Raw genomic sequence first — 15474 nt, forward strand, 5'->3', positions numbered from 1 at the left:
CAGATCATTGGTATAAGTTAAATATAAAGTTGCACTTGCGAGCTTTTTAAAGGTTGAAATGAGATTTTAATTCAAAATGACTTCGAAATTCGTTTAGGTTCAACGATTGTAAGGTATGCAATGTATACAATGTGACAGGTAAATCCAATTATCTCCCCTTTATCCAATTAACACACCTGTGAAACAGCAGACGACATATTAAACGTGACAAACTTTTTGATGTTCCAACTTTGAACTAAATAAAAGTATTGATAAGCCATTTAAAATGTTGACCAAGACTAGTTTTAAACAATAAAGAAGAATTTTACACAAATCAACCGATGATCCCTCAGGTTCACAGGTCACGTGATTATATGTGACATCTCTTATTTTTGTACACATTTCACGCATAGCTAAATATATTGATGGGAATACACCACGGATCCATAACATTTTAATGATGGACAATTGACCTGTGCCATAGGGTGACCAGGCATGATGGGAGCACCCTTCCTGAGAGGGGTTAGGGCCACACCTCCTCTTGGATGCGTAGCAGGTAAGTTACAGGTATTTCTGTTTATGACCGATATCTACCCCATTGTGTCGGTTGTTTGTAAACAGAGATATCGATAAGTATTTATGTAACTGTTCAGCGTGGAAATTCTTGTAGTAAAGTGACAGTGTGGAATTCCTTTATGTAAAACTTTTAAAATAGTAGATTTATTTTACCATCTGGGTTCTTTTGAATAAAAGTTATCCTGTTATATAATGTTCAAGAACTTATTGTTTGTTTTGGTTTTAGTTTTGGATATTTGTTTGTTGTGTTTATTATTATTTCATATTTCTTAACTTGTTTAAGTTGTTGCTTAAAATAGAGTCAGGTTTTAACTGGGACTATTATACTACTTATGAATTAATACTCAGGTTTTATCAAATTACAGTTTATCAAAAATAAATTAAATGAGAACATCCTCTCCCATCCTTATGCCTAGTTCAATACGTATAGTAATTCAGTGCTTGGAATATTGAAAACATTTAAAAATTTCTTTGGAATATTGAAAACATTTAAAGATTTAAGTAACATGTTCAAAATAGAATGAATGATATATAAATTCTTATATTAAAAAAGCACAGTTTGAATTGCTAAGATGGACTAAAATGTTTTTGCTAAAATGTGTTCTAAAATTTAGAATAGAAATGGGGAATGTGCCAAAGAGACAACAAACTGACCATAGAGCAGACAACAGCAGAAGGTCACCAACAGGTCTTCAATGCAACAAGAAATTCTTGCACCCGGAGGTGTCCTTCAGCTGGCCCCTAAACAAATATATACAGTGTACTGGTTCAGTGATAATGAACCCCATACTAACTCCAAATTGTACACAAGAAACTAAAAGTTAAAATTATACAAGACTAGCAAAGGCCAGAGGCTCCTGACTTAGGACAGGTGCAAAAATGCGGCGGGGTTGAACATGTTTGTGAGATCTCAACCCTCCCCTATACCTCTAGCCAATGCAGAAAAGTAAACGCATAACAATACGCACATTAAAATTTAGTTCAAGAGAAGTCCGAGTCTGATGTCAGAAGATGTAACCAAAGAAAATAAACAAAATGACAATAATACATAAATAACATCAGACTACTAGCAGTTAACTGACATGCCAGCTCCGGACCTCAATTAAACTGATTGAAAAATTATGTTCTAGTCTTTTTTTTTTTTATTTTTTCCTTAAAAGTTAAGTGCTCACAGAAAACAATCTCTCGAAATTTCTTAATTTCTGTGAGATGCTAGTTTGTGTTCACCATGAAAAAGACAGGTCACTTATAAAACTCAGTTGTCATCAAACCGGAATATCAAATATGTGTGTGCTTTAAAAGTAAAAACTTTCTGAATTTTGGTCCAAAATCAATGTGTGCATGACTGACTAAGAGATACAACTATATTGTATGACAAAATGATTTTCAAAATAACAACCCAAGAAATTTAGTATAATTGAAAACACTGCGGAACCTGCAATGAAGGTCACCTCTATTCAAGGAAACTCTGTCATACAAGATATAAACCTCTTCTTGTTCTGCGTTAGTACTGCCTATACTTTTTGATATTTTATTCACATTTAATTTCGCTTATAAGGACAAGAAATGATAGTGACCTGATATGGAATTTTGACTGTTTCCAAAATGTAACTTATTCCTTATTCTTTTTTTGCCTTAGTGCTACAATGATGGATGCCAGCAATGCTAAACATATATTTTCAAGAGTTAAAGGCAAGGGTTACGGTCATTTTCTTCTGGGACCAGTATAATATTCCCAGTTTTAATGTGTGTTATATATTGTATGATTTAATGAATTTTTCCATAATTGGCAAGCTTGAAACAAATGCCCCTGATGATCGCTAGTTCGAGCAGGTTATAATCATTGGTTTAAGAATTAGAAAAAAGATGGCTATTCCTAAAAAACAGCTGTCTGTCACTTTAGTGCAATCTCTGACTAAGTTCCTTTAAATAAATTATGTAATATATATAGAATGTGGAACAAAGAAACTTTTAAAATAATTATTGTGTTAAAATTCTTTGTGATTTATAATTGATATAATTTAGTATTTGAAAAAGTTACAATTGCAAATGTAATTGTGTGATATACTTTAAAGGGAAAAATTAAAAAAAATACTGACAATGTTTTTCTCTAAAGCCCAATTTTTTTATACCATGTTTTATGAAAAAGATCATTTCTGGTAAAACCTGGTAACAAGAACAACCTTAATTTCATCATTAAAATGATATTTTTTTAAAAATACTGAACCTGGGACATCTGTTTCCTAATAATCATAGTACATGTTTACCTATACCTATATAAATATTTTACCTATCCCATAATTTAAACACTGGATATTTTCATGGGGTGTTATTTTCACTATAACTTGACCAAGAATTAAACATGGATATATTTTTCATTCAAGTTTCAAGTGTCATTGTAGCTTTTTGTTGTAAACCATTTTCTGTCGTCAGTATGTTTGTAGTATGAAAATTAATTTGAATTTTTGCTTGTTTAACAAATCTGATATTAGGATTTCGGGTTGAGGCATGAAAATCAGGATTGTACTGCCAACATCAGAATAGTTGACTGGTCATTAACTTTTTTTGGCAAAATTTAGTTTTCTAAAAATCATTAATTTTTTTTAATTTTTTTTCTAGTTTAACTACATTGAGCTAATATTTTACACTTTACACATCTCAGATTTTTTTTTATATTTTATAATTTTCTGATGCATATAATATCAAGGACAGTATTTATTTTGCCTGAGGTAGAACAAATTAATTGATGAAGATTATGAAAATACCAGTAATTATTAATATGTTGACAGATTATGATAAATATGGTATTTTATCTCATATTCATAGCCAAAATATTTTAGTGTAATTACATCATTTTATTAAGCAAATTAAGATAAGTAAATAGTGCAACATATATAGAGGCTAAATAAAGGGTGATGTCAAATAATTAAAATTAAGTGCTAAATTTACCAGTGTTGGTAATCAAATAGGGGAGATAATCAGATAATTCATATTTTCATTAAGATTATCTTAACTTTTGCTTTTATTTTTACAATTTTTCATTTGAAAATGAAGGTTTGAAGAACTTATTAAACTCATTTTGGGAAGAACTTTAGTGTAATTGCTCAAATTTTTTACATTTAACTTTTTTTAGGTCTGAATTTTTTTGTACTATAAAACACCATATAGTACATGTATGCATGGACCCTTCTTGTAGTTTCAAGAGGACTTAATAAGTGTGCCTATGTAAATTTGATTTCAGAGAAGTAGGGTACATGTAAAGGAGAAAGCTTTATGATGGAAGAAGAAAAATTTTCATATATTTTATTGTCCACTCTTGCTTTCTGTGCATATGAGTAACCTTCACAATTAGTACACAGCATTTGTCATGTTTGTACCTGTCTGATAATGACAAATGTTACCACATCTTTTCCATTTATTTAATAGTGATTTTAATTAAACTTTAATTTAAAACTAAATTTATTTGTGGCAGTTTCTGATTTACAACATTGATTGCATAAAACAAATACATAGAAAATGAGGTGACACATTTCATTGGACATTTAGGATTCTGATAACCTTCAAGCTGAACAAGGTTTTTCATGGATTTTAAAGTCATATAATTAACATTCTCTGTTATTTTCTGTGAAATGAGACATTCCAATTCGTATTTAATATTTTATCAGTTCAGAGGCACATAAGAATAAGCAAACATTTTGTACCCTCGAAAAAAAACAATTGTTTGCTATATAATATCTGCTGCATGGAACACACAATGGGTTGATTGGTCAACGTATATTTGTACACATAAGTTCCAATGGAACTTTGTTATAGATAATGTCATAATATATATTTTCCTGTTGGAACAAATATTCTATACCATTTATTCCGTTTATAGGAACATTTACTGGAATATTTATTCCAGTGGAAGTAATATTTCAGAATATTATTTCCATTTGGAACTTATATTATGACAGGTTGCTTTACATGCTGTGGCAAATATTTTATGCATGTTCAGAATGAAAGAGAATGCATATCATGTATGGTCATTCATGACACAAACCAAATTATTTCAAGCATTTGAAAAAGTCAAAAGCAAGGTAACCAGTAAGCACTAAGTCTTTTAGTTGCTGTTCATCATCATAAGACCTTGAATTTGACAGGGAGTACTTTTAAATCTCCCAACTCACTGCAAGTTCAAGACAACCCTTAGCATTAGAATAATTTAAGCTGAGTTCTTTGTTTGGTGTTTATAACCCTAATATAAATCAGTGCATTGAAGAACACAGCTGTCAAATTATATCAACAAATCATAAATTAAAATCTATTGAATTAATCTGACAAATATCATCATAAATATGGAGATAATAAAACTTTATAATACAGAAACAATACAAACATGAGACTTAGAAAAATCAAAATATATCTTTTATAACCTGAGAGAAAAAATAAATGAACACAAGACAAATAATTCCTGTTTACTATATAACAATTATAATAAATAAATTGGTTGAAGCTAAGAGAATGATGTAGTGCACACATTTTTTATTAATATATATTCTTAGTTAAAATGTAAGAGCAGTCTCAGTGTAATCTTTCCCCAGATTTGGTCCTCTATTTTAAATGCTTGAGACAGAATTAAACAATGGCTATATTATATTTCATATTTATCTATTGAAATAATATCTTTTAGATGGTAATTTGAATAGATTAAATATGATTATCTTTGACTTTAAATATCTTAGGTAAGGTTTTATAGTCAGTGTCAAGTCTTTTTATTTGCAAGCTGACATAGCAAATACATGTGCAATTATATATCTTATTTTAAAAATTGATCTTTTTAAATTTCTATCATAGAATTAACTAACTGGTACATGTATATAAATTAGTTCAAAAGGCTGATATCATAATAAATACTCAGGGGCAGATCTAGGATTTAGGTAGGGAGGATTTTTTTCAGGTAAAATTATCAAAATATTCTTCTAGATAGGTTGCAAGGTAGATATCTTGCTGAGGACAACCCATGCTTTGCAAATTTTAGGGGGAAAAAGGTGGGATTTACCCCTGATACTAACCATGTACATGTACTTATTTTCAAGTGGAATTGGAATCCTTCTTTCAAAACCTGTCATTATTGTTCTCTAATCTTCACTATGGTAAACATTTGTGAATGTTCTTTACTCTCTAGCATTGAACACACTTTTGGACTATACTTTTTCAATCATTACATAAAAGATTCATAGAAATCAAATTAGATATAATACTTTCCTACACTCTTGAAGAAAAAGAAAAAAATAGGTGGCCCAAATTAAAATCAGTCGACCAGTCAATATCCTGGCCAGATAAATTGCCTGTATCTAATCTGTGCTTCTCAGTATGAAATCTTTACCCAAATGACAGCTTTTGTTTACTTCACAAGCACTGAGGTCCTTCTTCTGGAGGTGTTTCAAAAACATGAACATGATTTGTGGTAAGAAATAAGATTGAATACCCTTTTTCTTTTATTTATAACCACCAGAACAGAATATTGGTCAGTTATAATTTTCAAAAATTGCAAGATCTGTTTTTTGTGCAAGGCAAAACTTTCAGAAATAATATTGATTCATTTAGAGAATGTGTTAAAATTTTTGTTTAGAGAAGAAGTGCCTGTGTTTTAAACATTAGCTTTTTATCATTTTTTATACTTTGCTGGTTGTCCAATAACAGTAGACCTAATGACCCTATTGAATCATATATCAAACCTATAGATATTTATTTAAGATAACCATTGATCTTTGATCTGTGATTGATATTATTGATTGATCAGGTCAATATTGTTATTATTGACAAAAGGTGTTATTGGTCACATGATACTGACAGGTATGCTCGGAATCTCATATATCTCTTTATATAAGTTATAATAGGTATATCTTATTTCATATTAAAGTTATAAGGTATCTATATAGTACTACTATCACAAACTTAAATGGGTTTAATGGACATATTAGGCTTAACACATGTGCCAAAGGCATAATCCCAAGAAAAAGGATAGACACCTTATTACAGATAATAACAGATGTTTGATGTATCTATGGTATTTAAGATCATTAAATATCTGTATTTGTCACAATATATTCACCAAAGATATTTGTAGATGTATAGGTATAATTTTGTTTGAACCATAGTTTACCATAAGAAAAAAATGATTAATTTGAGAATGGAAAAGGGGAATGTGTCAAAGAGCAGAAAATACTCACTCACTCTATCTGACCAGGGCCACCCACGAGTTTTCAAAATGTGAGAAAATCTCGCACTAAGAGGCACAGCTCTGAGCTAGCCCCAAAATGATAATGTAACTAGTTCTGCAAATTGGCCCCCTCACTAAACTCCGAAACATATAAATGAACCAAACACACAAGACTTACAAAGGCAAGAGGTTCCTGACTTAGGACTCACGCACAAAAACGGGGGAAAGTCCAAAATGGGAGCAACTTTGGTATCAAAGCTTCAAAGTGATAATGAACACCAATTTCATATACTTTTACATTTTTATTTCATTGTGTAATTGGGTTGCTGTCTCATTTACATGTAAGCATTATTAACTTGGATGTTGTCAAACATCTCTTTTTGCAATGTTTTCTTACACAAGGTCTTATAAATTTACAACTAAATTATATAAATGTGGATGTGCAGAGTACAATTATTTCTCAGAGTGACTTTTTTACTTCAAAGAAATTAATAAGTGAGGTTAATTAAATAGAGTAAGCTTTAGTAAGCAATAATGAACTATGTCAATATATAAAACTCTAGGTATGTTATAGTATATGAATGTTAACAAAAGATTTATTTACATTCATTGTCTTCTATGTAGGTTTGTTCAAAGGAAGACAAACTGTTTGTTTAGGGAACCCTTATAACAATAATGTTTGGCAAAGGTTATGGATTTTTTTGGAGAAAAAAAAATCCAGATCACCTCTTTCACAAGTTTCTAATTGCTCATGACCATGCATGTGACTTATTTTTTGGAGGATACATATGAAAAAAGAAATTACTGAATATATACATAATGTGATGGATTGTTTAATATTTCCCATCAAAAAGGTTCTGCCAAATCTGTTTTTATAAAAAGCTGAAAACTTGAAAAATCATTAAAAATCATTTTAAAATGCTATTCTTCTGCTTTGATATGGTAGTTAAACTAATTAATGAGTTTAACCCTTTAACCCCCAATCCCGCCTGTAGGCGTGATGGCGACAACCATTCTTTGATGGCACGTATAACCCTCCATACCTTGTTTGAACTGCCTCACCTGATCTGTCACGATAGCAGGGACCTCAACCAAGCAGTTCATGGTCCATAAACTCTTCTCAGACGTCTGTTTATGAAAATATGGCACTTTGAAAGCCGTTTAAGAGTTCAAAATCAGAAAAACATGAAAAGTAGCCAAAATCAGGTGAGGGTGGGCATCTTTTGATGGCCACTACGTAACTGGTAGTCATTGTAGGTATAAACTTTTGTCGTAAATCCATGCATAGGCGATATAGGAACACAAAGAGGTATATATGGCCCAAAGGAAACTAGACTGTAAACTCTAGGTCACTGTCTTACCAAAAATCTGTAAAAACATACATTTAGGCAGACCTGACTTGACAATAATAATTCGCCAGCAAGACACTTAAGTCTTAGATACTCCCGGTTAGCATGAATGGACTGTAGTAACTATAGGGTAAGACTTGAATGACAAAGAAACACAGTTTGGTCAATGTTCACCTCTCAAGGTCGTTTTAAAATCGAATAAATAGACGGAAAATGACCATTTTTCAGTGGGGGTGGGTTCAAACCCACAAGAAAATCTTCCACCTCCCACCCTACCCCCCACCCATGCCATCTGCCCCCAAATCTCAATATATAGTTTAATAGATGAACATCAGTTACAGCATCAAGAGTCTGCTAATTTGCATATAATTTGCATATGATTGCAAATTTTCGAAAAACGCCTGATTTTCCAGAAACCTCTTGGAGGGAATGAGTTAATCAGTACTTTAATGTTTGAGTGTATTATAGATATAGTATAAAGTCAAAATCTTAATAACTTTTGGTACTACATATACTTGTAATCTACATCGATACTAGCATCAACTGGAAAAAAAATACTTCATAGTCAATATGTAATGGCCATTTTTCAATAATCCATTAGCCTATATGTTTAACAGCAAGACCCTAATTACATGTATTTTGCCATGTCATGACCATAAAAGTAAATATGGTAAAAGGAAGAATTGAAGGTAAAAAAAGAAAGCACTTGAAGTTGATATTGTTTTCTATAATGTGAAAGAAAAGATACCTTAGTTATATATCAATTCATTTAACTATCAGTTGACAATTTCTTAAAGGTTGCAAAGTTCAATTCATTGGCAGAAATAGTATCTTTTTTTCAGAAACAGAATATAAGGAAGTTGACTATAAAAATATAAGGTTAAATCTATAAAGTAGCCTACCTTCAAATTTTATAAAGGTTTTTCCTGCTTTTACATCATATTTAGTGTTTAAACCATGCAACTTATGTTGTTTGCCAAAAAAAACCCATCTATACCTAACCTATCCACCTCCACAAGACATAGGTAGGCAACATCAAACAACAACTGTTTTGAGGGTGGCCGAGCTAACCTTGCAAGAATTAAGGAAAAGTAATAGGATAGTTTTTGTAAGTAAAATAATATTGGTTAATGTAGTTATTTATTAACACAATTTTTACTTTTTGATTATCAATTATTTCCTTTTGAGCTACTGAAAATGTATAATTTTGCCTTTGGATACAAAGTGCAAATATAGTGTCTAGTTATAAAAATGTTGACTACACACAAGGAAAAATCAGGATTAGCCATACTCCTAGTTCAAAATACCATATTACACAATGGTTCAAGCATAGATGTAATACCCATGGGTATTACATCTATGGTTCAAGTAACCTGTAGCACATTTAGGAATGGGAGTTGTTTCCCTTTGTACATGCTGTCTATAGTATACATGTCACAAAAAGAAGTAACATTCTTCATACTGTTAAGATATGAATTTTACAGTATTTGTTCCTAAGTGAATTAATGGTATAGTAAATTTGTTTGCACAGATATTATGGCATTGTTAGATAACAAAGTTTCCAGATGAACTTCTGTCTGGCATGTTTGAAAAATATAGGTTGACAATGTCACACAAGCCCAATCTAATGTTTAAAAACTTGTTGACAGAAACCTATTACATAATATACTCAGGAATTGAGATGTATGTTACTGGAATATAGCATGAACTAATGCATAAAAGATGATCACTTTATAAAGAAGCAAGGAAAAATCTTTAAAAAATAATTTTGTTTCAACTTACTGTATTTGATACATACGTTAAGGTTTGATTCAACAGATATGTGGTGTTGTTTTGCAGATTTTGTACATCTATCTATTAACTTTTATAGTTATAACACTATACTCCAAATAAAATCCACAAAAATATCCTATGAAGTCTAGATTTTTCAAGACAGAACTATGGTTACCATTAACATTTAAAATCTCAGTTTAGTTATGATTTTTAAATGAAAGATTTTTTTTTTAATTATGTATAGATACAGTAACTGTGGATTCATTATTATTTCTAGAATACTTATTTTGATGGGTATGTGTGAAGAGCAAATTTAAATGTTCAACAAAATACAAAATTTCACTGAACTAGTACAGTTTTATTTAGGGGCTGAGGACCCCTCTGGGTGAGGGATTTTCTTGCTGCATTGAAGACCCATCTGTAGCCTTTGACTGATGTCTGCTCTTTGGTTGGGTTGTTGTCTCTTAGACATATTCCCCATTTCCATTCTCAATTTTTTTTAGGCTAAAACATGAAACCTTTTGGCAATCTTTGAAAGTGTTAACCATGAAAATGATTGAATCCATAATGAGGATAATTTCAAAACATAGATAGAATAAAATGGAAGACAGAAAAAGTAGGTGATTAAATATTTATTCTCGTCTTTTTCAGGACTAGTGTTTCTAATCTACCTCAGTACACTTGTAACAGCAACAGGAAGAATTGCGTTCTTGGACCATTCTGCAAACTCATCACTTGTGCTAACACAGACTACAATAAATTTTAGCATGAAAACATTCAGGATTGCATTTTCATTTTTAACGTGTAAAGAAGGACAACTTTTATACCAAAGAGGAAACTCAGGAGATTTTATTAGATTATTTTTACAGAACGACTCGTTTCATATTTCGTGGAAATCACAATTAACAGAAGTATCATTAACTATCGCAAATCATTTGGATAAAAATTCATGGTATTTTGTAGATTTATTTGAAAGAACCGGTGATATTCATTTTATGTTGAAAAAAAGTGGTGTTTTAATTCAAGATATTATATTTGCAAATAATACACACAGGACGAGTATCTTTCGACTTAATTTAAGTGGAAACACAGGTCTTTCGATTGGAGGTAATGATTTTACTGGCTGCGTGATGCAAGGACCATATTTTATATTTGTAAATAATCCAAATATTATAGAGGACAATGTGATATGGAATAATACAGACTGCCCATTTAGTTCTGCTGATTGTTCTGGTAAGTTATAACATAGATTCTGTAGAAAATTGAAAACCAAATGTTGGTTTCTTACTAACACAAGAAAATATTAAAGGAACTCTACTAACACAAGAAAATATTAAAGGAACTGCTGTCAAGCAGGAAAAACACTTTTATTTCATTTTATTTTTTTGCAAACTCTTTTGCCAAAAAACTTAGTTGATATTATACATGTTAAGAAATTCTCACACAATTAAACTATAGCATCATTTATAATTGTCTGACAAGGGAGTCTTGCAGGGATTGCAATATATAATACCAAAACTTTCAGCAACATCCAATTCCTGTAGAAAGGATGCAATAATAGGAGGCATTTTCACCATCTTTTTTTTTAGCTCTCATCTGCTTGTATTGCAATTCTGTTTCTTTTGGAACTTATCTGGTGGATATACCAATTAAACTTTAAGGGGACAGAACATTGATCTACTTTTTATGTATACAGGTATAGAGATTTCAGCTAAAATAGCATTTATGTTTTACAGAGAATTCTACCTGAAATATTTGAATCTAAATTATGAATTTATATATAAGATATTTTTCTACATTTAAAAGATGTCCTGGTGCCATAAATATTTTAAAATTAGCCCAAATCCTCAACATTTTATACATGTACTTCTAGGTTTTCTAAATGTTTACTAGAGTTAACTCCCCTTCACCAATACAAGTAACTCAAGTTTCTTTAATTGAATAGAAATGAATCTTCTTTATCTTTTGCTTAAAAGTAACTAAATAACTTTAATTTGTAAATTCATTATTTTAAGTTTATGCTTTCGATTTTATTTTATAAAACCGCATAGAAAGCTTTTATCAAAATATTTCAAAATAATTGCTGAACAAATATATTTACAGGAAATATGTCCCTTATTGTATTTAATTGGACTTTTTATTGTTTGTTAAATTTTTTTCAAAACATTTTTAGACTTTGGATAATTTGATAACATACTGCTCCTTTATAATAAAGGGAGATAATCACTTTACACCAGCATACAAACCTCTTTTTATAGTTATATATATCAAGTTAGCTGGTATTTATTTGACACTCTTGCTTCAGTTCTTAATGCCAATGTAAAAGGAAGTTTTGTTTTTAGATTTTGCTCCTTTTGATTTGTTAAGACTAAGAGAATGAAATATTTTATTTTTAATTCTCAATTCAGTAAACTTTATTAATGAATTTTCAAAAGTTGTCTGTCTATCTTTGAGGTATTTTGTATAATGTGTACTGTCTATCTTTGAAGTATTTTGTATATTTACGGTGTTCTGTCTATCTTTGAGGTATATTGTATACTGTGGATTCATTATTATTCATTGGATACTAATTTTCATGGATTTCATTGATAAAAATGAACCATGAAATTAAGAATTCAACAAACACCAAATTTCTGTTAGGTTATATGCAGATTATGGCAAAACCACAAAATTAAATATCCACGAAAATTCATACCCACAAAAATAAATGAATTCACTGAGTAAGGTGTTCTGTCTATCTTTGAGGTATTTTGTATAATGTGTACAGTTAACTTCTGAGTACAAATAGACTAAAAGTACACATTTTCTTCTGTGTCCAAAATGTACATTGGTAATGTGACAGATGTTCAAAAGTTGGTAGGCAAAAACAAAAGTAACTGTGCATGCAACACTTCACAAAATCAGTCCCGTCTGTCCAGACCACCAACACTTAGTTAGAGTCAAAAATTTCAAACGAGTAATGATTTGGCATTCCAACTTCATGTATAAGTTTGTAGTCATTGTGGTTCTAATCCTATAATGTATGATTGACCACCAGGCTAAAACTAAATTTCAAGAACTCTGCAAAATGACTGAAAATTGGTAAAATGCAGCAAATTAATTAATATGCTGCTATTGTAAAGTCTAAACTAAGTAACAACAATGTTCAAAAATATAACATCTCATCACCATACAAAGGGTAGAAACAGTCTGTAAAATTAATTTTACAGCCAGATGGGCAGGGGTAGGAACCTAGAACTTATGCAAAAAACCTTAAGTACATGGATGTTGGGCCAGGAGTAGAGTGTCAGGAAAGACTTACATGGGATTGGAGGCAAATCTCAATAATGAAGTGACAAGAAAAAAGACCAGATTTAAAATCAGTGACCAAAAATAATGGATCAATCGTTTGATAAATTATAAGAGTGGGCAGGAGTATAAAAATATACATAATTTGGCAATGCAAACTTTATTTACTAGTACACCATGCTTTTGGAAAATATTTTAAAAAAGGAATAAATTTCCTAAAACTTCCCAGTTACTGGTGTCAGTTATTAGTGCTTAGAGTTCTGTTATATCAAGAATGTCTATATGTTTTCAACTTAAGGCGGTACATAACACTATAGGGAGATAACTCTGTAAATTCACTTTCTTTTGTGAAGGAAATACTTAGCTTCTCATTGATCAAATTAATATTTGTCAAACTGATATATATATATAATATTATGTTCAAAAATATAACATCTCATCACCATACAAAGGGTAGAAACAGTCTGTAAAATTAATTTTACAGCCAGATGGGCAGGGGTACAGTCGGAAACCAGGTTGAAATAGAACAAAAGAATCGAAGCTCTCTATTAGAGAAGGCGATAAATGTTTACTGTATTGTTTACTATAGTGACAAATTTTTAAAAAGTTAATAGAAACAAACAAAACTGCAATTTTCTTCTCAATTACGAGATGTTTTATTTCAAAAACACCATTTGCATAAGTTTTCAATTTATCTAGTACATAGTTAAGCAGAACAATTAGATATCAAGTCGACGACATGGGTATCTTTCAAGTTGGATGACAAAAATGCATAACCTCCGATTTTTTTGAAAAAATTACCACGGACGGAAAAGATATCAATCTATTAGTTCAGTAATTTTCGTGTCTGCCCTTCCATTATGTGACTGAAGAAAAAATTCCAAAAAATAGGTAACAATTGTATCGAAAAGAGAAAATCGAGTACACCTTTTTATGTTAGGGCGTGTTTGAGTTGAGTATTTTGTCTTGATATCGTTCAAAGTAAGAATATTTCATACATCGTCTCGCTTCAGATTCTATCATTTTTATATATTAAAGCTACAGGTTGACTTTATAACACAAAAAAATAACAGTACTAAAAGATGAAATATATGGGTCAAGTGAAATACCTATCTAATGAGTCACAAAAACAGGGAAGGTGTGTTCGAATAGCTATTTTTTTACTGAAAGTACTTGACGACAGTCTTACAAGTTGGATGATGAAAATGCATATCTTCGAAAAATTCTAATTTTTTGTGTGTGATAACTAGGGTTTATAGTCTTCAACCACTAAAAAAATCTAGTCTGCCCTTCCACGAAATATTTAATTAGATTTTTTTTAAATGTTTATGATTTTTCGAAAATTCCACCTAACAACCGATCAGACAATAGTTTTAAGTTGAATCAATACAGACAAGATCATTAACTGATGCTCATTAGCTAGTTGATACATTTGTCTTTTAAAATATAACTGACATATAAGGATCGTATTGGTGCAATGTGAATAAATTTATCGGTTTCCAAGAGCAAAATTGGTAGCGCGTCATCGCTACAATGGCTTCCATTTTTACGATTGTGAAAATGAACTGGCGTAATGGGGAGATAATTTTGACGAAGTAGGATCCTGACTGGGGTAGGAACCTAGAACTTAAGTTTGACAAATATTAATTTGATGAAATTTTTCTGATAAAGTGTGTGCATGGTTGAAGTAGTTTTAAATTTATACATTTTTGTCGAAGAATAAAATTAAATGTTTTGTCAGAGTTTTATGAAAATTTAAGCAGCCACATAAATTTTAGTCAAGGTGTTTGGTACCACCTTAAAAGAGACAAATTGCATTAATTTTCAGTAATGTCATGTGTCAGGTATAATTGTTTGCTGTGTAAGCAAATGTAGGAGTCATGATTGATTATAATTTGATGAAATATATTACAGTTGTTATTTCAATGAAAATGAATTTTATAATTTCCTGCAATGTGCAAGTGATTTATTACATTACATTTGGGGCAATTGTATTCATTGTATAGCATTGATAATTCATCATTTTATTTTTATCAAAAAATTTGCCTAGACACAGAAATACAATAGAGTTTTTGTTAAATGGTACTTGCATGTAACAACCTTGAAGCTAAGTAGTTTCAGGCTGGATTTTGTCATTCATTGAACAAATATTTCTGTCACATATTTCTCAGGCACTGCTGGTTGTTTTCAGATACTTTGAATTAGCATTGGTTGTGTGCTGCTTGACATGATAATGTGTTCAACTTCTTGCGCCACATATTATGCACTATCCCTTGGGTATAATGGCAACAAATTACTTTGGGG

General features: G+C 30.7%; 1 protein-coding gene across 3 annotated transcripts in view; it reads left to right on the plus strand.

Moving 5' to 3' along the window:
* The first annotated feature begins 211 nt into the window (after positions 1–211).
* LOC143062923 (uncharacterized) overlaps positions 212–15474 on the plus strand; it is an 81244-nt gene continuing 65981 nt past the window's right edge. For all 3 annotated transcript variants that reach the window (XM_076234749.1, XM_076234748.1, XM_076234747.1), the window contains exons 1-2: positions 212–535; positions 10534–11115. In XM_076234749.1, the coding sequence (XP_076090864.1) occupies positions 475–535; positions 10534–11115 (643 nt within the window). In that variant the 5' untranslated portion in view covers positions 212–474. The remainder of the gene's footprint in view (positions 536–10533; positions 11116–15474) is intronic.

This window comes from Mytilus galloprovincialis, chromosome 2 (assembly GCF_965363235.1).
Source record: "Mytilus galloprovincialis chromosome 2, xbMytGall1.hap1.1, whole genome shotgun sequence".
Taxonomy (NCBI): Eukaryota; Metazoa; Mollusca; class Bivalvia; order Mytilida; family Mytilidae; genus Mytilus; species Mytilus galloprovincialis.